General features: G+C 40.3%; 2 protein-coding genes and 1 pseudogene across 2 annotated transcripts; 2 read left to right on the top strand and 1 right to left on the bottom strand.

The window, feature by feature from the left end:
- The first annotated feature begins 368 nt into the window (after nt 1–368).
- Nucleotides 369–1,298, top strand: LOC117658803 (olfactory receptor 10G6-like; annotated as a pseudogene).
- A 7,103-nt stretch (nt 1,299–8,401) lies between these two features.
- Nucleotides 8,402–9,328, bottom strand: LOC117658804 (olfactory receptor 10G6-like). Its single transcript, XM_034406901.2, has one exon. The coding sequence runs from the start codon at nt 9,326–9,328 to the stop codon at nt 8,402–8,404; it is 927 nt and encodes a 308-aa protein (XP_034262792.2).
- Nucleotides 9,329–16,250: 6,922 nt separating this feature from the next.
- Nucleotides 16,251–17,210, top strand: LOC148113756 (olfactory receptor 10G6-like). The gene has a single exon (XM_087893346.1). The coding sequence runs from the start codon at nt 16,287–16,289 to the stop codon at nt 17,208–17,210; it is 924 nt and encodes a 307-aa protein (XP_087749472.1). The 5' UTR covers nt 16,251–16,286.
- Nucleotides 17,211–24,899: the final 7,689 nt, after the last annotated feature.

Raw genomic sequence — 24,899 nt, forward strand, 5'->3', positions numbered from 1 at the left:
AAAAAGTCTTGGCATGCTGAATGGACAAATACCATATTTCAACATAAAGATTTTCCTTCTGAGTTTCTGTGGATCTTACTTGTATCTTGGGCAGGTTACTGAAATCTAAAATCCTCATCTCCAAGCTTCCAGTTTCAACAAAAATAGAATAATTCAAAAATATCTCTCTTGTGTTGTGAGTGAAAAGAACATGATTCTGTGACTTAGCAGACTTTAAGAATCTGGTTTAGCAACAGAGTTCCCAAAGAGAATCTTCTGAACCCTGAAATATTTCCAGAAAGAAAATCTCAGAATTTCTCAGTGAATCCTGCTAATCTTTCATCCATGAAAAATCTGAATTTTCCAGAGAGGACTACAGTATTGTAGGAATGGGGTGTGAAAATCAAACAGACTGGACTGAATTTGTCCTCTTGGGCGTTCCATATCCTCAACAGCTCTATATCCCTTTATTCCTCTTATTTCTGCTTGTCTATTTACTCTCGGTAATTGGGAATATTCTGATCCTGTTGACTGTAGCATCTAAACCCAACTTACAGAAACCAATGTATTGGTTTCTCTGCCGTTTAGCCATCATGGATATTTCAGTATCCACCATAGTGGTCCCGAAGGTGATGGGTGGGTTTGTGGAACGAGGACGGGTTATTTCTTTTGGAGGCTGTCTGACCCAGCTCTTTTTCTACCATTTTGTGAGCTGTTCGGAGTTCTTCCTCTACACTGTCATGGCCTATGACCGTTTCCTGGCCATCTGTAAGCCTCTTCATTACAACATCCTGATGAGTCAGAGAATGTGCCTCTATCTTTCCCTGGGCACGTGGTTTGGTGGTTGTGTGCATTCCATCATGGTTACCTCACTCTCCTACAGCCTGCCTTACGGACACAAGAATGAGGTGAACTTCATCGTTTGTGAAATTCTTTCCCTGTTGAAATTGGCATGTTCGGACACGTGGTTCGAGGAGATCTTTACCTTGCTGGATATTGGTTTAGTCGCCATCATCTGCGTCTTCCTCATTGCAATGTCGTACATGTATATTGTCACCACCATTTTGAAAATCCCCTCAGCTGAAGGACGGCAACGGGCTTTCTCCACTTGTTCGTCCCACCTCATCGTGGTGATCATCTGCTATGTGCCTCCAGCTTTTAATTATTTGAGAACGGGGACTCAGGATCTTCTCAGTGGGATGATGGCTCTTTTCTATACCACCTGAACTCCAGTCCTTAATCCGCTCATTTATACCTTAAGGAACAAGGAGATGAAAGATTCCATGCTGAGCCTGAGTTACAGGATTAGGAAATTCTAACAGCAGCAGTCAGACCAAGCTAGATTAGTAACAGCCTGTAATATTCCAATGAAGAAAGGTGTAATATAAGAGAAAGGGCCTACGTGAAAATCAATCTCGTGTTACAAAAGAGTCACAAAAGTCGTAACAGTTTTCAGCGCTAAGGAAATTACCATCACAACTTTCCCCTTCTCACACATGACGATTCATAAAACAGTTATAGGATTGTGGAGATATCGTGAGGCGTAAAATGAAAAGCCACTCTGATTCCATCGTTATTTATATGTAATTATTAGTTGCATGTCATTCTAAGTAAAGGAACTTAGCTGATTCTTGATTTCTAATAATAGTAACATCTTGGTTTTCTTTATGACTTGCATGTACTTCTCTCTTGTCAACATGAAGTTCCAAAAGCAAAAAAAATAAAACAAAACTGGACGAAAATACATACGTGGCTGAAAAATATGACAAAGCAACATATAGATCTGAAACCAGAGATATTTCTGCTGGGCATCCTGCCAGAAAAATATGATAAAAAGACTACATAATCTGATCTTGAATGTACTAAGCGCAACTGGAATTGTATTTGCACAACAATGGAAGAATGATGAGATCCCGTCTGAGGGGAATGTAATTATGAAAATATTAGAATGTGCAGCAATAGATAGACTAATGCTAACTATTAAGGATAAAGAATATTTTTTGATATAGGACATATTTTATCGATGGCTAGACAATAGAAACAGAAGTTAGAAAGGAGAAGTTATAAAAAGAGGAAATGTTTAAGTAGGAGAGTTGTTAAAAAAGATGATGTTAAGTATTATTGTTATTATATTATCATGTTATATTATTTATTTATTTATTTATTTATTTCATCAAGCATATATTTTATGACAGATACAAGTGTAAACGTAATTATAAATACATGAAAAGGATAGGAATAAAAGAAAACATTAGGACAGGGACGGTAAGTAGGCTGGTGCGCTTATGCACGCCCCTTACAGACCTCTTAGGAATGGGGTGAGGTCTACAGTAGACAGTCTAAGGTTAAAGTTTTGAGGATTTGGGGAAGAAACCACAGAGTCAGGTAGTGCATTCCAGGCGTTGACAACTCTGTTACTGAAGTCGTATTTTCTGCAGTCTAGTTTGGATTGGTTTACCGTGAGTTTGTATCTATTGTGTGCTCTTGTATTGTTTTGGTTGAAGCTGAAGTATTCATTGGCTGGTAGGACCTTGTAGCAGATGATTTTATGTACTACGCTTAGGTCAGACTGAAGACGGTGAAGTTCTAAGTTGTCTAAGCCCAAAATTTCAAGTCTGGTGGCATAAGGTATTATTACTATTATGGTGATGAATACCACAACAAAAATGTGTATTATGACTATTTAAACATAACTGTACCCAGACCACACACTGTTTGATGAGAATTGAATGTTACATAAATAAAACATGAAAAAAACCCATGAAGTTCTGCTTATGGATGAAAATAAATGGATTTTGTGATGATCATCAGGTGGCCAAGCATACTGGCAATGGCAATAGCACTTAGACTTATATATCACTATATAAAGCTTTAGAACCCTCTCTAAGCAGTTTACAGAGTCAGCCTCTTGCCCCCAACAATCTGGGTCCTCATTTTACCCACCTCAGAAGGATGGAAGGCTGAGTCAATCTTGAGCCTGGTGAGATTTGAACTGCCAAATTGCAGGCAGCCGGCAGTCGGCAGAAGTAGCCTGCAGTACTGCACTCTAACCACTGCGCCACCGTGGCTCATATGAATATCCTCATGTAACCAACATTTGCTGATCTTTAGTGAAACAGAGCATCTGGAAATATGAATAGTTGAGGACTCAGCAAGAGTCCTCAAGAAAGAGTCAGAACTGAAGAAGCTTCTCGGATGAGAAGTGAAACGTCTTCAAGGAAAACCAAAATAAGTCCAGTTGCTTTTTGAAAAAGCACTTTTGGTTCCTCCAAAACCCATCATCCATGGCAGGGGTGGTATTCACTTACCTTTGCTACGGGTTCGCAAATGTGAGTCCGCACGTTCACCACATGAACGTGGGATGTGATGATGTCCGGGCGGGTGGGCGGAGTTTTCCGCAGCTGCCGCTACCAGTTTGCCCGAGCCAGATAGAATCAGCTGAATACCACCACTGGAATTCTGAAGAGAATTTTAAGATGCTTTCCCAAATGTGGGAATTCAAACCTTAAGATTTCAGGAGCCTTCCATATACAGGTAGTCCTCGAGTTATGATCATAATTGAGCTCCAGATTTAGGCTGCTAAGTGAAACATTTGTTAAGTGAGTTTTGCCCCCATTTTACGACTTTACTTGCCACCGTTGTTCAGTGAATCATTGTGTTTGCTAAATTAGTCAGATGGTTGTTAAGGAAATCTGGCTTCCCTGTTGACTTTGCTCGTCAGAAGGTAGCAGAAGCTGATCACATGACTCCAGGACACTGCAACCGTCATAAATATGAACCAGCTGCCAAGCATCTGGATTTTGATCATGTGACCATGGAGATGCTACAACGGTTGTCTGTGTGAAATTCCTTTCCTTGATGTATCCACAGTTTCTCTAACATTGCCTGTAATTTGGAGAATAATCTCATTTAAAATACATCCCACTGTATTTTAAATATCTTCCACACAGCCACATTTAGGTATCCTGGTTATACAACTTACCTGTGTGATTTGGCACATTTTCCAGGTGCTCTAACATATATTGATAACATTTCTATTTATTTGCCCCAATAAATATTCTGTGAGGCATATTGGTAACAATAGTGATCTTTGAGTCATGTAAATAATTACTTTCAGTTTTTGCTTAGCGTCATCTCCTAATAGAACTTGGTTGAAGCATGGTGGCTTATGTAGTTAGGACACCAGGTTGGAGGTTAGCAAGCCTGCGTTCGAGACCTGAGTGCAGCTACATGATGGAGTGAGTTCCCGTCATTCGCTGCAGCTCCTTGTCTCAAACTCAGGCTGTCAGTTTTTCCAGCTGACACGCTCAGCATCTTTAACCATTGAGCCATCACATCAATGGTGGTTGTCCCCGGTTCGCACCGGTTCTATAGAACCGGTAGTAAAACCGGCGGGAGGCTCTGCCCACTGACCCCGACATCATCAAAATGCTTCTTTTTTTTAATTATTTTTTTATTTTTAATTTGATTTATATGCCACCCTTCTCCGGAGACTCAGGGCGGCTTACAGTGTGTTAAGCAATAGCCTTCATACTTTTGTATATTTTATACAAAGTCAGTTTATTGCCCCCACAAACTGGGTCCTCAATTTACCTACCTTAGAAAGGACGGAAGGCTGAGTCAACCTTGAGCCTGGCAAGATTCAAACTTACTTTAATTGCAGACAGCTGGTGTTAAATTACAGTGCTTTTAGTCTGCAGAGCTATCCAGGCTTCTGCATTTTGCGCAGAAGAGTGTGCGTGCGCAAGAGCGAAGCAAACACGCGTGCGCGGTCCCTCTGCAAACCGGTAGTAAAGGTAAGTAGAACCCACCCCTGCATCACATATACATGAGCCAAAATGTAGTTATACAGTATTATGTATAAATAATGGCTAACTCGGGATGGCAATGAATGTTGGGAATTCAGAATATAAAGGCTTTCAGAGATTGGTGACTGGTTGCATTGATAAGCATTGGCTGTATAAATCCAGGGATTAAGAACATGAGCTTTGGAGGAAGATACAATGAGAAGGAGGCACAGAGGGTTAAACTGCCTCCCCTCTTTGGAATAGCTAAGCCCTTGAATCAAAATCCCCTCCTCCCCCACCTTATGACCTCTGAAAACAGACATTTGGGCAGCAAAAGAAATTGAATGGCATTGGTTTTTTTTTTGTTATAACTCACAGAGTGATGTGTATTTTATTCTTCTTTGTATTGTGCTTGTACGCTGCTTTGGAAAAAAGGCACTCTCAAGATTGATTTCCGTATAGGTATACATAGATACAGGTCAGCAACCCATGGCTCTGGAGCCACATGTGGCTCTTTCATCCCTCTGCTGCGGCTCCCTGTTGCTCAAAATATTCGTCACAACTGCCAATGTGCAACACCCACTGATACGCAATTTATTAAGTTTTTCGACCCTCGGTAGGCCAACCATGGATAAATCCAAGAAAAGAAAAGTTTCAGAAATTAAACAGAATCTTTAATTCAACTATATATGCTAGTTTTGTGACTGCTCAGGAAATAGACAAGCATGGGAAGAGTTTTGTGGCTCCCGGTATTTTCTTTTCTGTGGGAAACGGGTCCAAATGGCTCTCTGAGTGTTTAAGGTTGCCGACTCCTGATATAGATATACATATTACCCTGTTTCCCCGAAAATAAGACCCAATTGGAAAATAAGTTGTAGCATGATTTTTCAGGATGCTCGTAATATAAGCCCTACCCAAAAATAAGCCCCAGTTAAGATTGTCAGCCCGATGGGTGCATTTAGTACCGTATTTCCCCTAAAAGAAGACCTAACCAGAAAATAAGCCCTAATGTGTCTTTTGGAGCAAAAATTAATATAAGACCCGGTCTTATTTTCGGGAAAACATGGTAGTATGGTCAGAGTCATCTTCAAACATGAAATTCACAGTGTTGATACCACTAACAGATCTCTCTTACCAATATTTTTTTCTAGAATTATATAGAGCGGTTGGATAATCTGGCATGAGATACGTCAGTTTTCAATCTGTCTCTAACCCAGTTCCAGGACCAAATTACATTATGCTGTGCCATCCTTATCTGCTCCTTAAATAAATGGGGAAAAACAGGGTCTTGTCTCTGCCCTGTCTCTTATACCTCCTTGGACTGAACTCTGACCCACTGAAGCACTTCACTGGAATATTACAGGCTGTTACCTGCCATCCATTTGGTTTCAAGAGGCCTTGTCTCATGGTTTTCCAGCTTTCAGATTAACAGAGTTGGAAGGGACCTTGTAGGTCATCTACTCCAGCCCCCTGCCCAAGCAGGAGACCCTACACCATTTCTGACAGATGGCAGTCCAGTCTCTTCTTGAAAGCCTCCAGTGATGAAGCTCCCACAACTTCCGAAGGCAATTTTTGTTCCATTGGTTGATTGTTCTCACTGTCAGAAAATTTCTCCTTATTTCTAGGTTGAATCTCTCCTTGATCAGTTTTCATCCATTATTCCTTGTCCGGCGTTCAGATGCCTTTAAAAACAGCTTGACCCCCTCCGCTCTGTGGCAGCCCCTCAAATATTGGAACGCTGCTATCATGTCTCCCCTGGTCCTTCCCTTCACTAGACTAGCCATGTCCTTCCCTTCACTAGAGTAGCCATGCACTAGACTGCAACCGTTCTTCATATGTTTTAGTCTCCAGTCCCACAATCATCTTGGTTGCTCTTCTTAATGTAAACCTTAATGTAAAGAAGAAAAGAATAGGCCCTTTCTCTTACAGCTTCTTGGACTGTGTCTTTATTGGAATATTACAGGCTGTTACATGCCACCAATTGGTGCAAAGAGGCATTGTCTCGTGAGTCTCCAGATATAAAAAAGGACCCTAAGAATTAAAGGGTCTTTTTCTACAACATCCATAATTTGATGACTGAATTAATCCACTGTCTGCATTCATAAGATACCGTACATTGCATCTTTTTGAGAGAATATATTGCAATGTGCTGTGCCTTACACATACATTAATGTATCTTTGCCATGTCTCAAGGTGTACATAATCAGGTTATTACCCCTTTTAAAAGATGTGTGCTGTGTAATCCAGAGTTCCCCAACATTTCTGGTTTGGCAGACCAGCTGGGGGGGAGGCGATGGCTCGTGCAAGTGACTGGCAATCATGCATGCACGCAGCTCCATTTGCACAAATGGTTTGCATGCATATCTGAAAAAAGTAAGGTTCTACATTTAGGCAAGAAAAACAAAATGCACAGGTACAGTATATGTGGTACCGTGCTCAATAGTAGCAACTGTGTGAGGGATCTTGGAGTCCTAATAGACAATCATTTAAATATGAGCCAGCAGTGTGCAGCAGCTGCCAAAAAAGCCAACACAGTTCTAGGCTGCCTAAACAGAGGGATAGAATCAAGATCACGTGAAGTGTTAATACCACTTGATAATGCCTTGGTAAGGCCACACTTGGAATACTGCATCCAGTTTTGGTTGTCACGATGTAAAAAAGATGTGGAGACTCTAGAAAGACTGCAGAGAAGAGCAACAAAGATGATTAGGGGACTGGAGGCTAAAATATATGAAGAACGGTTGCAGGAACTGGGTATGTCTAGTTTAATGAAAATAAGGACTAGGGGAGACATGATAGCAGTGTTCCAATATCTCAGGGGCTGCCACAAAGAAGGGGGAGTCAAGCTATTCTCCAAAGCACCTGAAGGCAAGACAAGAAGCAATGGGTGGAAACTAATCAAGGAGAGAAGCAACCTAGAACTAAGGAGAAATTGCCTGACAGTTAGAACAATTAATCAGTGGAACAACTGATTATACCAGATTATTACGAGAAGTTATAAATGTTCCAACACTGGAAGTTATTAAGAAGATGTTGGACAACCATTTGTCTGAAGTGTTGTAGGGTTTCCTGCCTAAGCAGGGAGTTGGACTAGAAGACCTCCAAGGTCCCTTCCAACTGTGTTATTCTATTCTATTCTATTCTGTTCTGTTCTGTTCTGTTCTGTTCTGTTCTGTTCTATTCTATTCTATTCTATTCTATTCTATTCTATTCTATTCTATTCTATTCTATTCTATTCATATTTGCCACTCATGCAAATGGAGAATGTGGGCATGTGCCAGTCCGCTGCTAACGCAAGTGAGGATGCTCACACAGATGCGTCTACTTGCCAGTCATTTCCACAGCCCAGTTGCAAACCCCTCACAGCCCACTAGTGGGCCATGGTTGGGGATCTCCAGGTTGGGGATCCCCAGATGTAACCCATCTGCTCGGTCTTTCCAAGTCTTGTATGCTGTGTGAACACAGTTGAAAGGAACTATGAAGAATGGTCAGTTTACAAAGCAATAACATGCATTTTACAATTTGAACCTTTACTATTCTCACTGTGGTTTTAACAATAGCTGTGGAAAAGAAAACTCTTTCTGGGATCCTTCCTCAGATCTTCGGATGTCTGATTTAGTTTGGTCTGAATACTGTTAGAATTTAATCCTGTAACTCAGACTCAGCATGGAATCTTTCATCTCCTTGTTCCTTAAGGTATAAATGAGTGGATTAAGGAATGGAGTCCAGGTGGTATAGAAAAGACCTATCATCCCACTGAGAAGATCCTGAGTGTCTCTTCTCAAATAATTGAAAGCTACAGGAACATAGCAGATCATCACCACCATGAGGTGAGAAGAACAAGTGGAGAAAGCCCGTTGCCGTCCTTCCACTGAGGGGATTTTCAAAACGGTAGTGACAATATACATGTACGACATCGCAATGAGGAAGATACAGATGATGGCTACTAAGCCAATATCAACCAAGGTAAAGATCTCCTGGAACCAGGTGTCCGAACATGCCAGTTTCAACAGGGAAAGGATTTCACAGAGGATGAAGTTCACCTCATTCTTGGGTCCATAAGGCAAGCTATAGGAGAGGGAGGTAACCATGATGGAATGCACACAGCCACCAAACCACGTGCCCAAGGAAAGACAGAGGCACATTCGGTGATTCATCAGGATGTTGTAATGAAGAGGCTTACAGATGGCCAGGAAGCGGTCATAGGCCATGACAGTGTAGAGGAAGAACTCCGAACAGGCCACCAAGTGGTAGAACAAATGCTGGGTCAGACAGCCTCCAAAAGAAATAACCCGTCCTCCTTCCACAAACCCACCCAGCACCTTCGGAACCACTATGGTGGATACTGAAATATCCATGACAGCTAAATTGCAGAGAAACCAATACATTGGTTTCTGTAAGTTACATGTAGATACTACAGTCAACAGGATCAGAATATTCCCAATTACCGAGAGTAAATAGACAAGCAGAAATAAGAGGAATAAGGGTATATAAAATTGTTGAGGATATGGAATGCCCAAGAGGACAAATTCAGTCCATTCTGTTTGGTTTTTACACCCCATTCATACAATAGTCCTCTCTGGAAAATTCAGATTATCATAGGTGAATTCATAGCAAGAACTGGGGAAATCTGAGGTTTTCCTCCTGGCAATATTTCAGAATTCGTAAGTGTAAAGTCTGATCTTAAATATGATTCTTACATTCTTCCAAGTCAACATATCATGTTCTCTCCACTCACAACACACGAGATTCTGGTTTTTGAATTGTTGTTGTTGTTGTTGAAAATAGAAGATGTTGGAGATATTGATTTTAGATTTCAGTGAATCTGTCCAAGATGCAAGTAAGAGCCATGGAAACTCAGGAGCAAAATCTGTAGGTTGAAAGATGGCATTTCTCCATTCTTCAACCAAAACATTTTTTTCAGTTACTCACAGAAATCTTGAGTCTTCATTCAATGTAGTCTTGATCTCTTAAATCGTTTGTCTCCTAAAACAGTGTACTTTTATTTTTCCAAGCCATTTTTTTTTACAAATTCTTTAGATTTCCCTCTTTAAAAAGGAGAAAATTTGCTTTAGAAAGAAGGACAGTTCCTGGAGAAAACTCTTCGAAACAGATGATATTAACTGGTGTGAACACGACAAAATTCATATCATACAACTTCAAATATATTCTAGTTTCTTCATTAGAGGCTTAGATTTCCAATTCTTGTCATTCCGTTTTATACCTTCATCCCTTCCAGGTCCTTCAGAGCATTTTAAGAGCAGTTATTTTGAAAAATAATAATAATAAACTAGTTTTTTAGGTAGCTACATCCTTCACTGCATAATTTCCATTAGGAAAAAACTTGTCGAACGGATTTTAGCTGCAAAGCATTTAATCAGGATATGCTCTTCCTCAATGCTATTTATTTTCTTAATTAATTACCCTTGTCTTGTACAATATAAGCAAGGGAAAGATCTAAGCTTTAAAGAAATGTTTCCTTAAGAGAAGAGAGCATTTTCTGCTAGACCTAATTCCCTAAAGGTTTTCCTTTCATCAGTTGAGAATATGGTACCTTTTAATGATCACTTATTTCTTCTTAATGCATTTCCCTTTGGGTATTTTTGCATTTAGCACTTCATTCATTTGGCCTTTAGAGATTTCAGGATCTTTCTTTCTTTCTTTCTTTCTTTCTTTCTTTCTTTCTTTCTTTCTTTCTTTCTTTCTTTCTTTCTTTCTTCAGAATTAATCAGGGGTGGGCTGCTGGGGGTTCGCAGGGGTTCGGTAGAACCTCTAGCTAAGATTCTGTGCAGTTTGGAGAACCCCCAAATCCCACTCCTGGCTGGCCCCACCCACCCCACCTCACCCCTCCCAGGAGTCCCCACGCAGCCCATTTTGGATGCAGGTAAGTGCAGGGCAAGCATAGAGCCTTGGGGAGGGTGAAAAACAGGCCTACCGGAAGTTTGGGAAAGCAAGAAACAGGCCCGTTTCCTACCTACAGAGGACCTACAGAGCCTAGGGAAGCTGTTTTCACCCTCCTGGAGGCTCAAGGAAAGCCTCCAGAGCCTGGGGAGGGCAAAAACACCCTCCCCAGGCTCTGGATGCAGGGTGCTGACTAGGCCATGGCCACGCTCACCCAGCAACCAGGCAGAGAACTCTGTGCTAAAATTTTTGAAGCCCCACCCCTGGAATTAATCCATGAAGTATTTATGAAGATCAGAATGTGCTGTGCTGCACATGAAATTCATTAATGAAAACTGATGGTTTATAGAAGTGTGTGCAGTTGTTTGAGTTCCCCAAAATTAGTCATTTAAAGTGGATTAGAATCCAGGGGCCAGGTTCTGAAGATGAAACTCAAATACTTTGGCCACCTAATGAGAAGGAAGGACTCACTAAAGAAGAGCCTAATGTTGGGAAAGATTGAGGGCAAAAAAAAGAAGGGAATGACAGAGAATGAGGTGGCTGGATGGAGTCACTGAAGCAGTAGGCATGAGCTTAAATGGACTCCAGAGGATGGTAGAGGACAGGAAAGCCTAGAGAAACGTTGTCCATGGGGTCGCAATGGGTCAGACATGACTTTGCAACGAACAACAACAACAATAGAGTCCAGGGGCAAAAACAGGGTGGGTGGGTAATTGAAAATGGGACTTTGGAAGAGCCCTGGTGGCACCAGGGTTACAATGCAGTATTGCAGACTAACTCTGCCCACAGCCAGGAGTTTGATCTTGACCGGCTCAAGATTGAGTCAGTCTTTCATCCTTCTGAGATTAATAAAATGATGACTCTGATTGTTGGGGGCAATATGCCGACTCTGTAAACTGCCTTAGAGAGTGCTGTAAAGCACTATGAAGTGGAATTTAAGTCTAAGTGCTATTGCTGTTATTGTTGTTGTGTGATTTGTGCCTGATCCACATTGCAATTCTAAAATGAATTCATTAGCTTGATATATGTGCCTCTTTTCTAGATAAAATGAATCCTCAAAGTAGCTTCCAGTCCAATAAAATGCAAATGCATACGAGAATAAATAAATAACATAACACATTCAAGAATAAATCACCTTTTGAGTTGCGAGGCCTGCCCTGTGGAATAGTCACTCCCCCTTAAATTTGATCGATGGTCTCAATCCTGAGAGCCTTTAGAAATGCTGTGAAGTCCTCACCGATATTCTGACATTAGGACAAGAACATCAGATAAGTTCATCACGGGAGGTGTAAGAAATGTTTCAAGTTTCAAGTTTATTAGATTTCTATACCACCCTTCTCCCGAAGGACTCAGGGCGGTGTACAGCCATATTAAAACACATAGATTTATAAAATTTAAAACCAAATTAAAATCAATATATAAAATTGGCCCGCAAATTTAAAACACACATACACCCATAATAAAATTCATATTAGGCCAGGCCGGCTTGCTGGAACAGGAGGGTCTTAAGGGCGCGGCGAAAAGTACACAGGTCAGAGCTAATACAGAGCTCTAGGGGCAGCTCATTCCAGAGGGCTGGTGCCCCCACAGAGAAGGATCTCCCCCTGGGTGTTGCCAGTCAGCATTGTTTGGCCGACGGCACCCTGAGGAGCCCCTCTCTGTGGGAGCGTATTGGCCGGTGGGAGGTTGTTGATGGCAGAAGGCGGTCTCATGTATATACCCCGGTCCTAAGCCATGGAGCGCTTTAAAGGTGGTGACCAACACCTTGAATCGCACCCAGAAGACCACCAGGAGCCAGTGTAGCTCGCGCAGGAGGGGTGTTATGTGGGCACGCTGATTCGCACCCATAACCACCCGCGCAGCTGCATTCTGGACCAGTTGGAGCCTCCGAGTGCTCTTCAAGGGGAGCCCAATGTAGAGAGCGTTGCAGTAGTCCAGATGGGACGGTACGAGGGCATGAGTGACCATGCGCAGGGAATCCTGATCCAGAAAGGGATGCAACTGGTGCATCAGGCAAACCCGATAGAAAGCTCCCCTGGCCACGGCCATCATATGATCTTCCAAAGACAGCCGTGCATCCAGGAGAACACCCAAGTTGTGAGCCCTCTCTGTGGGGGCCAGTATCTCGCCCCCAATAGTCAGCGATGGAGCCCGGGATGCCGGTATAGTCAATGTTGATGTGTGGTTTTCTTGTTTTTGTTGATTTTTGACCATTTTTGTCATTAAAATATTGTAATGTTTGACAAACATCACATCAATTAAAAAGCAGGAGCCACGAACACCGGATTGCAGTCAAATGCCATGATCCCTAATTCTTAATCTCTACCCACACTGACACCAAACAACACCAGTTCAATGGGAACAATACAAAAATCATTGGACATGCTACCATCTGCCACACTTGTGAATTCATTGAAGCCTGGCACTCCACAAGCAGTTCCATCAACAGACAAATTGACCTACCACCAGCCTACAAACCCCTCAGAATCCAAATCAACCACACAGCCAACCAGAGATAGCACCAACCCTCAACCAACCCACACAACTTCTCCCAACCACCACTTCACCTCCCAATGACCCTCACCTGATGAAATCTCCTTATCACAAGACCCATCACAAGAGTCACTGATGACTCACAGCTGACCCATCACTTGACACACCCACATCTGAAACCAGTGGTGGGATTCAACTAATTTAAGAATCAGTTCTCTGCCCTAATGACCAGCTGGGTGTGGTGTGGCCATGGTGGGCATGGCCAGGGGGTGTGACAACAGACCTCCCGCACCCCTTTGGGAGCAAAAATGGGCTAGGGGGGCACATCACCCCCCGCACCCCTTTTTGGACCTAGTAGGCCTCCCTGCAGCACCCTGGGAGCAAAAACAGGCTGCGGAAAGGGGCATGCCGCACCCCCCTGAGCCCCGTTTTGGGCCTAGTAGGCATCCCTACATTTACCTGGGAGGCAAAATGGGTCACATGGGGACTCCTGGAAGGGGTGGGGAGGGGAGGGGCCAGCCAGCAATTTAACAACCAGTTTGCCTGAACCAGCTCAAAGCAGCTGAATCCCATCACTGTCGGAAACCCTTATAAACAACACTGACACCAATATTCCCTAAACTCTGCTGAAGATGTTACAAGCTTCCATAATCCAGAAAAAGGAATTTTTAACTCTAGGGGCTGTTCAGTAATATGATATAACTTGCATCCTGTGGATTTTAACAACAGAAGATATGTCTAATAGGAAGGGAGTCCCTTAGATCAAAGATGTCAAACTCAAGGCCCATGGGCCGAATCTGGCCCACAGAGCTGCCCTGGAAACAGCAAAGGACCAGCCTATGGAGCCTCTACCAGTGAAAATAGAGCTTGAGAGGGCAACATGTGGTCCTCCCGAGCTCCGTTTTTGCTGGCAAAGGGTTGCAAGAGGCCGTCACAGGTGAAACCGGAGCTCGGGAGCCCATTTTTTATGGCAGAGTGCTCAGGCCACCACAGACGCCCCTGTCATGACTGACGTTGAGCCAACCACACCCACTCTGGCCACACCCATCCCAGCCCCCCGAAGTCAAACACAACCCTGATGCGGTCCTCAATGAAATTGAGTTTGACATCCCTGCCTTAGACCATCAGGCTCTAAGGCGGGGCTGCCAAATTCCCAGCCCATGGATCAGATGCGTCATGTCCACGCTCAGTTTAGTGAAGGGGGGAAAGTCCCGATAAAGTCAGATGTAAGTTCTCAATAGACAGGAACCCCAACGCACCTCTGCTTCCGGATCTGAGGGGATGGGTAGCAGAGGTGGTATTCAGCCGGTTCGGACCTATTCGCCCAAACCGGTAGTGGAAATCACGGGTGGCCCCGCCCATCTACCCCGGCTCTATGCCATTCTATTTAGGCACCTTTTTGAGGCCAGGTGCACGCGCGGAAGGCGCACATGCCAGCAAAACACATGCGTGGAAGGCCAGGTGGATGCGTGGACTGGGGAGAAATAACTGGGGAGAGGAGGTCCCTCAACTAATCTGGCCCTGTGCCATGTAGAGCTTTAAATGTCAAAACCAGCATCTTGAATTGCATCTGGAAGCAAACTATCTCTAGTTGTCCTGTTCTATTTATTAATAATCCCAGAGCTGATTCCACCACAATGTTTGTTTTCTGAAATCCACTTTCTAAATCGGTCCCAAAGTGATTTATTCAGAGGTGCAGTGGTGTTTAATGAGACATCCAAAGATGCTGAATTAAGAAGATTGGGTCCTTGGTGATGGAAATGCAAGTGGGATTTGGAGAGAGGAACAACATGGGAGCAGAGACAGTAAAACTATTTTAAAGGCAGTAGAAAAGAGAATAAGATTGGAGTTTAAAAAGGAGAGCTCAGCTTCCTCCTTATTGAGACAATGGACGGATTGCGTGAACCATTTCCTCCTTCTACCGCTACCTTGAGCAGCATCTCTCAGATTCTCGGAGAGAAGACAAAATGCAAATCTTTATCAAGCTGCCTGCAATAATCTTCTCTTCATCCTCAGTTGTGCTCTGACTAGAGTTGGCATTAGCGGCAAAGTCTCCATCTGAGTGGGCTAGAAGGAAGGGGTTTGGGAAAGTGTCCACAAACATTTCAACATGTGACTGAAGACATCTGAAAAGAAGTTAAGATTGTAACCAATCTGGAGCCGTCTAGTTCAGAAGTTACTCCTTCAACATTGCCTGATATACCTTTTTAAGATGGATAACCAAAGTGCTCAGTGAGCTTGAGGTAAGATAATGTCATCTTGGAGTCCTAGTAGACAACCATTTAAATATGAGCTAGCCATGTGCTGCGGCTGCGAAAAAAGCCAACACAGTTCTAGGCTGCATAAACAGAGGGATAGAATCAAGATCAGGTGAAGTGTTACTACCACTTTATAATGCCTTGGTAAGGCCACACTTGGAATACTGCATTCAGTTTTGGTCGTCACGATGTAAAAAAAATGTTGAGACTCTAGAAAGAGTGCAGAGAAGAGCAACTAAGATGGTTAGGGGACTGGAGGCTAAAACATATGAAGAACGGTTGCAGGAACTTCGTATATCTAGTTTAATGAAGAGAAGGACATGGGGAGACATGACATCAGTGTTCCAATATCTCAGGGGCTGCCACAAAGACGAGGAAGTCAAGCTATTCTCCAGAGCACCTGAAGGCAGGACAAGAAGCAATGGGTGGAAACTAATCAAGGAGAGAAGCAACCTAGAACTGAGGGGAAATTTTCTGACAGTTAGAACAATTAATCGGTGGAACAACTTGCCTCCAGAAGTTGTGAATGCTCCAACACTGAAAGTTTTTAAGAAGATGTTGGATAACCATTTGTCTGAAGTGGTGTAGGGTTTCCTGCCTAAACAGGGGGTTGGACTAGAAGCCCTCCAAGGTCTATTATTACTCTATTATTCTACTCTATCTATATATGCAGCTACAAAAGGAGTTAGATAGGGAAGCTTCAAGCTTCCCACAAGACATTTGAGCAGCCTTTTGTGGGAATGTCCAAGGCTGAGTGGATCAGCAAGGAACAAAGAGAGTGGTATAGCGACTTTAAGCTTATTGTTTGCCCTCTTTCCATGATTGATTATACCCTTGATTTTTATTTATTTATTTTTTGGTTGCACAGATGGAAGCTAAGAATCAAACTTTATTGAATGGGTTTATCCTTGTTGGCTTTCCATATCCCGATAGTGTGAAGGAACCTTTACTTATCTTCTTCCTACTCATCTATTTAATGACACTATTTGGCAATCTTCTGATCCTGTTGGTTGTTGTATCTAATCCCCATCTCCACAAGCCCATGTACTGGTTCCTTTGCCATTTGTCTTTTCTGGACATGACAGTCTCCACCGTGATTGTTCCCAAGGTCATTGTGGGATTTTTAGAAGGTGGGAGGATCATATCCTTTGGAGGCTGTGTCTCTCAACTCTTCTTTCTCCACTTTTTGGGTTGCACAGAATGCTTCCTTTATACGTTGATGGCCTACGATCGCTTTCTAGCTATTTGCAAACCACTCCATTATGGCAACCTCATGAATCATAGGACGTGTCTCTTCCTGGCCATGGGCACCTGGGTTGGAGGATGCCTTCACTCCATAATGGAGACAGCCCTTGTTTTTCGCTTGCCCTTTGGTCGGGAAAACCGGGTCAACTATATCTTCTGTGATATCCCCGCTGTGTTGAAGCTGGTCTCTGCTGACACAACCCTCAATGAGATGGTAACCATGGTGGATGTCGGTCTTGTGGCCACCATGTGCTTCCTTCTGATTTTGACTTCCTACATGTACATTGTCTCCACCATCCTGAAGATCCGCAGTGCCCAAGGTCGTAAAAGGGCTTTCTCTACCTGTACTGCTCATATAACTGTGGTGGTGACCTACTATGTGCCCCTTGTCTTCATCTATCTGAGACCAGGATCTCAGGATCCACTGGATGGAGTGGTGGCTATCTTTTATACCTCACTGACTCCACTTTTGAATCCCATTATCTATACACTGAGGAACAAGGACATAAAAATTGCCCTTGTAAACTTGTCGAGGAGATCATCCTAAACTGGTTCTGTGAACATTTCTGGAATCTCGTAGAGAGAATCTCTACTGGCATTGCCATACAACATTGATTAGAGGATTTCCAATTCCATACATACATTTTATAGGAATTAACTTGTAAACACAGGCACCATGTAAGTCATCTTGAGATTGTTTGGCTGGGGTGGACATAAATTCAAATTCAAATAAATAAAAAGAGAACTGGATGCCATCAGCACATGATTATTGACAATCCAGTTAATCAAACGATGCTTGTTGTTACATTTATTGCTATACAATGTTGATTGGAAGACTTTTAATTCTACGAACTCTACAAGAATGGTTTCCTATGCATTAACTCATAGGCATGAGCACCAAAGCTTTTAAGAGGAGGCGTATCAGGGCTCACCCAGTTCAATCTGTTTTTCGTGATTCTAGCTGATTTTCAGTAACTACTTGCTTACTTCTAAGTTGTCATAAGCTGAATCAGAAAAATATTCCGTCCATCTTAGAAAAGTCCTCATCCTTTTCTCTTCTTGTGCCCAGAAAACAAGCTCGGGATCCAAAAAGATCTTGACAGAGTTGAACAGTAGGACATATCCAACAAGATGAAATTTAATGTGGAGAAAAGCAAGGTTTTGGGCCATCCAGGTCTCAGGAGGATTTCCATTCCCATAGCTTGTTTTCTTGCAGAAGTTTCATTAGCCTAACTAGGTAATATCATCAGTGCTAGTCACTGATTAGCACGGAACATGTTACCTAGTTACAGGGGTTGGGATTCTACCGGTTTAGACTGGTCAGATCTGGAAGCCATCTTTTACATTTGGGCCTTCAGGCCTGCCACATTTTCTACTGTGGGAAACTGGGAGGGAGGGTTGCACAGAGTATGGGTGATATATAGTCAAAATAACATTTTTTTCTCAAAGAGTCAAGACCACCTTGTCCTGCAGCTGTGATGAGGTGACTGAGAGAAATTTCCAGTTTCGGATGGTGCTTGATTGGACCATGTGATGTACATGTGGGTGGTGGGCAGGGACTTGAACTTTCTTTTGGGTAGGGAAAACCTGGACACTTTCAGATTTGGGTTTTCCCAGATGTGCCAATATGATACCTCTAATAAAATGGAACTTTGAGGAAACTCAAGTCTCGGAGTCTTCTTTCATTGGGGGGGTGTTACTTGGAACCCTGACACAAGGTTTTACATCTGGGCAGGAAAAACCAAGGTTACAAGTTCAGATTTGGCTTACAAAGAGTAACTGTGAGAGGGACTCTGGAGTGCTAGTGGATGATCATTTAAATATGAGCCAGCCGTGTGCAACAGTACCCAAAAAAAGCTACTACAATCCCTGGTTGGATAAACAGAGGCACAGAATCAAAAATGCCGCTTTATAAAACTTTAGTAAAACCACACCTGGAATGTTGCCTCCAGTTTTGGTCACCACGTTACAAAAAAGATATTGAGGCTTTGGAAAAAGTGCGGAGAAGAGCAACTAAGATGATTAAAGGCCCAAAGACTAAACCTTATGAAGAACGATTGTGGGAATTGGGTGTGGCTAGTTTAGAGAAAAGAAAGATGTGGGGGTGACATGATAGCAGTATTTGAAGGGATGCCACAAAGAAAAGAGGTTTTTTTTTCCCAAAGCATCAGAAAGCAAGATAAGAAACATGGATGGAAATTAATCCATCCAAAATGAGTACAATTATTCACATTCCCTCAATCAATTTTGTTCAAAATTTTATCCATTTACGTCTTAAAAAAAAATGAAAGAAAGAAAGAAAATCTTATTTTAAACATTTATAATTCTACTATTACACCCAAAATTCTAAACATTAAACACCGTTCTAAATCTTCATCATTTTAACAATCAATATTTCATATATATTCCTCAATCCTAAAACCCATTACCTCAAATCTATATTTTACTTCTCTTAAATGACATCTAATATCCATAATCTTAACAAAAAGTATTTTCCTCCTCTCTTAAAGTCATTTCATAAACAATCAACATTTCCTTCTATAGTTTGTTACTTCCACAATACTTTATTTTTTTTACTTCAAGTTTATTCTCATATTTTATTGAATCTAATTTTTAACTGGTTCATAGTTTAAGTATCTAATTCCCAGCTGTATTTTCCAATACTCCTGTCTGTATTTATTTAAACTGGTTCACAGTTTAGCTACTATTCTCCAGTAAAATCTCTTCCACTTCCTCCTAAATTTATTTTTAGCTGGTTCGCATCTTAATCAGCTGCTTCCCAGCAATGCTTTCCTCCACTCCTTACCTTAATTATTTTAGCTGGTTCACAGTATAATTTTAACTGCACACCAACCTTTTCCTTAACTCCTCCTAAATCTATAATAAAACTGGTTCACAACTCAAGTAGTTGCCTTCTAGCAATGCTTTCCTCCACTCCTACCCCTATTTTTAACTGGTTCACAACTTTATTTCAATTGATCCCCAGGTATAGTCTCCTCCACTCCTAACTTTTTATTTTTGGCTAGTTCACAGTTTTGCTTTAACTGTTTTCCAGCACATGCTTTCCTCCACTCCTAAATTCATTTATTTAACTAATTCATAACATTTATCTCTTATTCAGTTGTTTAGCTCCAAATTACTTTGAAATGTATTACCAATATTGTATCCAATCTATTCTCCTCCATATCTCTTACCAATTTAAGATAAAAGTATATTTCAATAAATATCTCATCTCCTATTCTCTCTTGTTTTCTCTCATTCCATGCTTATTTCTTATTTTCAATAGGAAACATTTCGAAACACTTTAAAATCAATTTTTATGGTTCTTAATTTTATAAATAATTAAACAACACCTTTAAAGGTAAACATTTTCTTCCAGATTATTAAATCTGTAGGTAGTGCTAGTTAAAAATTCAAAGTTTAAAAAAGGCATTAGAACATCCAAAAATCATGTTTTTCTTCAATCATTTATGCTCTTATTTCTTAATCAAATTGTTTATATATTTATATGAAAATAATAATAGAAAAAAGGAGAGAGTAATAGCAATAATAATAATAATTACAATAAAAGAAATACTAAAAAATAAGGCAACACTAAAAAAGGAAAAGAAAAAAGGAAGAGAGTAGAAATATAACAAAAGAAGTCAAATGGGTTAAAAAAGAAAATAGAAAGGGGAAAAGAAACAAAGAGAAAGATACTAAAAGAAAGAAATAGAGAGAGAGCATAGAGAAGGAAAAGAAAAAGAAAAAAAAGTATCACCTAGCATTATTCAGCCACCCAGAAACCGTTACATTCATTTAAATCAAAATATAATATTTTGTTGTCTTGTTACATAGTATATTCCATTATTCCTTTCTCCAATCTGTCCAGATATGTATCTTTTCCATTTCAAAGTCATCAAAGTTATGAGTTCTACAAAGTTAATTCTGAAGCTATTCCATATATGGTATCATCATGTCCTTCTTCTATTGCCACACCCTTCTTTTGTTGCCATGTTTATTAGTTCAGTTTTCATTGTTCCATTTAATTTCTTCTTTCTAATCTTTTTTTTTTTATTGCAAAAGTTTTACAATTACATTTTCACCCCATTTCCCCCCCCATCCCACCCCCCGCTCCCCACCCTAACCCCCCTCAAACCCCCCCTAACCCTCCCCCCCTGACTTCCATGAAGTATAATCCCATCAAAGTCCCCTTTTTACAAAACTTGAACCCCTCAAACCCCCTTAGGGAAAAAAAAAAAAAAATTCCCTCCCCCCCTCACAGTATTCATACATTTCTATTTTTATATAATACTTTCAATGAAAAGCTATTTGGTATTTCCTAACTTGATATTTGTTCTGCACATAATCTATCCACTTTTTCCATTCCCATTCATAAGTCTCTTGTGAGCGATCTTTTAAAAATGCTGAAATCTTCGCCATCTCCGCAAAACTGGCCATCTTCAAAGTCCATTCTTCAATAGTGGGTAAAGACTCATTTTTCCAATATTTACCTATCAATAACCTCGCTGCTGTGATCATGTACAATATCAACTTAATTTCAGCCAGTGTAAAACCCTTTACTATACCCAATAAGAACAATTGTGGGGAAAATGGAATTTTTCTCTTCAAAACATTCTGCATAACCCACCATATTTTAATCCAAAAAGCCTTAACTTTCTTACAATTCCACCAAACATGATAATATGTAGCATCTAAACAATCACATCTCCAACATTTTGGCTGAACATTAGGATACATACAGGATAATTTCTTGGGATCTAAATGCCATCTGTAAAACATCTTATAAAAATTTTCCCTCAAATTCTGCGATTGTGTAAATTTAACATTCTGAATCCATATCTTTTCCCATGTTTCTAACATCACTGGTTCTTCAAAATTTTGTGCCCACTTAATCATACAATCTTTAACCAATTCAGTTTCTAAATCCCTTTCTAACAAAACATTATAAAGCCTTTTAATATGCATTGGACCTTTCTCTTTTATATGTCTGACCAATTCTTCCTCATGCAACATAATACCAGTTTTTTGGTCCTCTTTCCATCTCAATTGTAGTTGATTATATTGTAACCAAGTTAAATTAATTCCTTCATCCAACAGTGTCTGTAATGTCTTCAACTGCCATCTGCCCGCATCTGTAAAAAGAATCTCTTTATATAAAAACCCCCCGAGAGACATTATATTTGTATTCCACATAGTATGACCAAGATCCAGCCATAACGGTATTTTATAATCCCATTTGAGTCGGTGCTTCTTCCAAACTCTCATCAAAGAGTCTCTAAGTATATGGCTTTTAAATACTTTATCCACTTTGTTATCATAAAATAAATAAGCATGCCATCCAAATTCAAGATCAAAACTTTCTATATTCAATATTCCAGTCTTTTTCCTTCCAAACCAGTCACTTGCTTGAGTCAAAGCTGCTGCTTCATAATATAACTGTAGGTTTGGAAGTTTAAGACCTCCCCTTTCTGGAACATCTTGCATAATTTTCAATTTCACTCTCGGTTTTTTCTCATTCCAGACAAACTTATTCAGTCCTCTTTGCCACTCTTTCAGTTGTTTATCACTTTTAAGCACCGGAATCATTTGAAACAGAAATAGAAATCTTGGCAAAATATTCATCTTTACTGCTGCTATTCTTCCAAGTAAAGAAAGCTGCAGTTTTTTCCATGTCTCCATGTCTTTTTGCACCTCTTGCCACAAAACCTCATAATTATTTTGAATCAGTTTCATATTAGATTCTGCAACCTGAACTCCTAAATATTTAACCTTTGACACAATCTCAAAACCTGCCCTCCTTTCAAGTTCATATTTTCGTTCTTGTGTCATATTTTTGACTATCATCTTAGTTTTTTTCTGGTTCAGTCTGAATCCTGATACTGCACCATAATCTCTTATAATGTCTTTCATCAGGATTATTGATTCCACCGGTTGTGTTAGGGTAACAACCAGATCATCTGCAAATGCCCTTATTCTGTAATCTTCTTGCCTTATCACTATACCTTTCAAGCTAATCGAATCCCTTATTATATTCAACAAGACTTCTAATGTTAAAATAAAAAGCAATGGGGATAACGGACAATCTTGTCTTGTTCCTTTTTCAATTTTGAAATCTGTTGTCAAACTTCCATTAATAATAATCTGTGCCTTTTGCTCTTGATAAATTGCTGAAACCGCCAATATAAATTGATCCCCAAAGTCCATTTTTTTCAAAGTCTTTAATAGAAAATTCCAATCCACTCTATCAAAGGCTTTCTCCGCATCCAAAAAAGCCAGCACTGCAGGGATCTGTTTATTCTTCTCAAGATATTCCAGTAAATCTATTACTTGCCTTACATTGTCCTTCATATATCTACCCTCTATAAATCCCGCTTGATCTTCATGAATCACCTCTTGAATCACTGGCATCAACCTGTTGGCTAATACTTTTGCATAAATTTTGTAGTCATTATTCAGAAGAGATATTGGCCTATAATTTTCCGGTTTTTTAGGACCCGCTTGCTCTTTTGGTATCAAAGAAATATAAGCTGTTTTCCATGATGGGGGTATTTTACACCCTTGTTGTATATTACAAAATAAGTCTCTAAGTTGTTCCACCATTTCTGCTTGCAAAGTTTTATAATACACTGCAGTCAAACCATCTGTTCCCGGAGCTTTGGCAGTTTTCAGTTGTTTTATTGCTACAATTATCTCCTCAGCTGTTATAGGGTGATTCAGTCTTTCCTTTTGTAAGTTAGTAACTTTTGTAACTCTTTTATTTTCTAGATATTTTTCTATAAGTCCATTCTGTATGTCATCTTTAGCATATAGTTTAGTATAGTAATCTACAAAAACTTCTTTAATTAATTTTTGTTGATAAATTTCTGTCCCTCCAATGTCAATACAGTCGATGGTCCGCATACTCTGCTTCTTCCTTAGGGTGTAAGCCAGCCATCTGCCCGGTTTATTGGCATTACAAAATGTGTTATGCTTTGCATATTGTAAATTTGTTGCAACCTGGTCCGCCATAAGCATTTGGAATTGGTCTTTCAAGAGTTTTATAGCACTATGTGTTCTTTTATCTGTTGGATTTTTAATAAGTAACTGTTCTTTTTTCTTTATTTCTGCTTCAATTTCAATTCTTTTCTTTTGTCTATTCAATTTGTGCTTAGAGTTCATGTAAATGAGTACCCCTCTCATATATGCTTTACTCGCATCCCATACAATTTCAATAGGGGTACCCTTGTTCAAATTAATTTCAAAAAATTCTTTCATCTGCTTCTTAAGTTCTATTATATTTTTTTCATATCTAAACAGATTTTCATTTAGTCTCCATGATCTTCTCTCAATTTTTGCAGTCTCAATTTCTATCCATACTGGACTATGATCAGATAAAGTTCTTGGAAAAAATTTTGTTCTTTTTGTTTTGACAAGTAAATCATTTGATACTAAAATAAAATCAATCCTTGAAAAAGATCTATGTCTGTCAGAAAAGAAAGTATAATCCAAGTCTTTTAAGTTATGTATTCTCCAGACATCCTTTAGTTCCAAATCTTCTTTCATTTCAAAAAAAGTTTGTGGCAGTCTAATCTTTGACTTCGCCAAACTTCTTTTATCTAGCTTGGAATCAATTACTCCATTCCAATCTCCCATAATCAAAATTGATCTATAGTCCCATTGCAACATTTTAGTATGCAAAGTTTTATAAAAGTGATCCTGCTGTTGGTTGGGAGCATAAAGCCCAATCACAAGAATTTGACCATATGGAGTACACAGTTCAATTGCTACAAATCTACCACCTTCATCCGCTTCTATGATTTTAGCTGAAAATCTTTTGTTTATATAAATAACCACGCCATTCTTTTTTTCCAAATTTGATGCTATGAAATGTATTCCTAACTTTAAGTTTATTAAATATTTTTGATCTTGCGTTCTGATATGAGTTTCTTGTAAACAAATTATATCATTATTAAATTGTTGTAAATATGTAAATATTTTCTTTCTTTTCTGTGGCGAATTCAGTCCATTCACATTCCAAGACAAAAACTTAACCATCATGTATACCTTTTTGAAGCGACGAGCAGAATTGCCGGATGTCTTCCGAGGCCACCGACGTTGCTCTCCCCATGGCTTCCCTTTGATCTGTAGTACTCTTAGCTCCTTTTTTATATTGTTGTGCCGTAGCTCTTTCTTGCAATTGTTTTTCTTTAAGTTGTTTTGAAACTGCACGAGTTATTCGCTGGTCTTTAGCTCC

Source organism: Pantherophis guttatus, chromosome 4, assembly GCF_059756535.1.
Source record: "Pantherophis guttatus breed Tessera chromosome 4, ASM5975653v1, whole genome shotgun sequence".
NCBI lineage: Eukaryota > Metazoa > Chordata > Lepidosauria > Squamata > Colubridae > Pantherophis > Pantherophis guttatus.

Coding starts and splice junctions, on each gene's coding strand:
- LOC117658804 (XM_034406901.2), bottom strand. CDS start 9,328: ATGGGGTGTAAAAACCAAACAGAATGGACTGAATTTGTCCTCTTGGGC.
- LOC148113756 (XM_087893346.1), top strand. CDS start 16,287: ATGGAAGCTAAGAATCAAACTTTATTGAATGGGTTTATCCTTGTTGGC.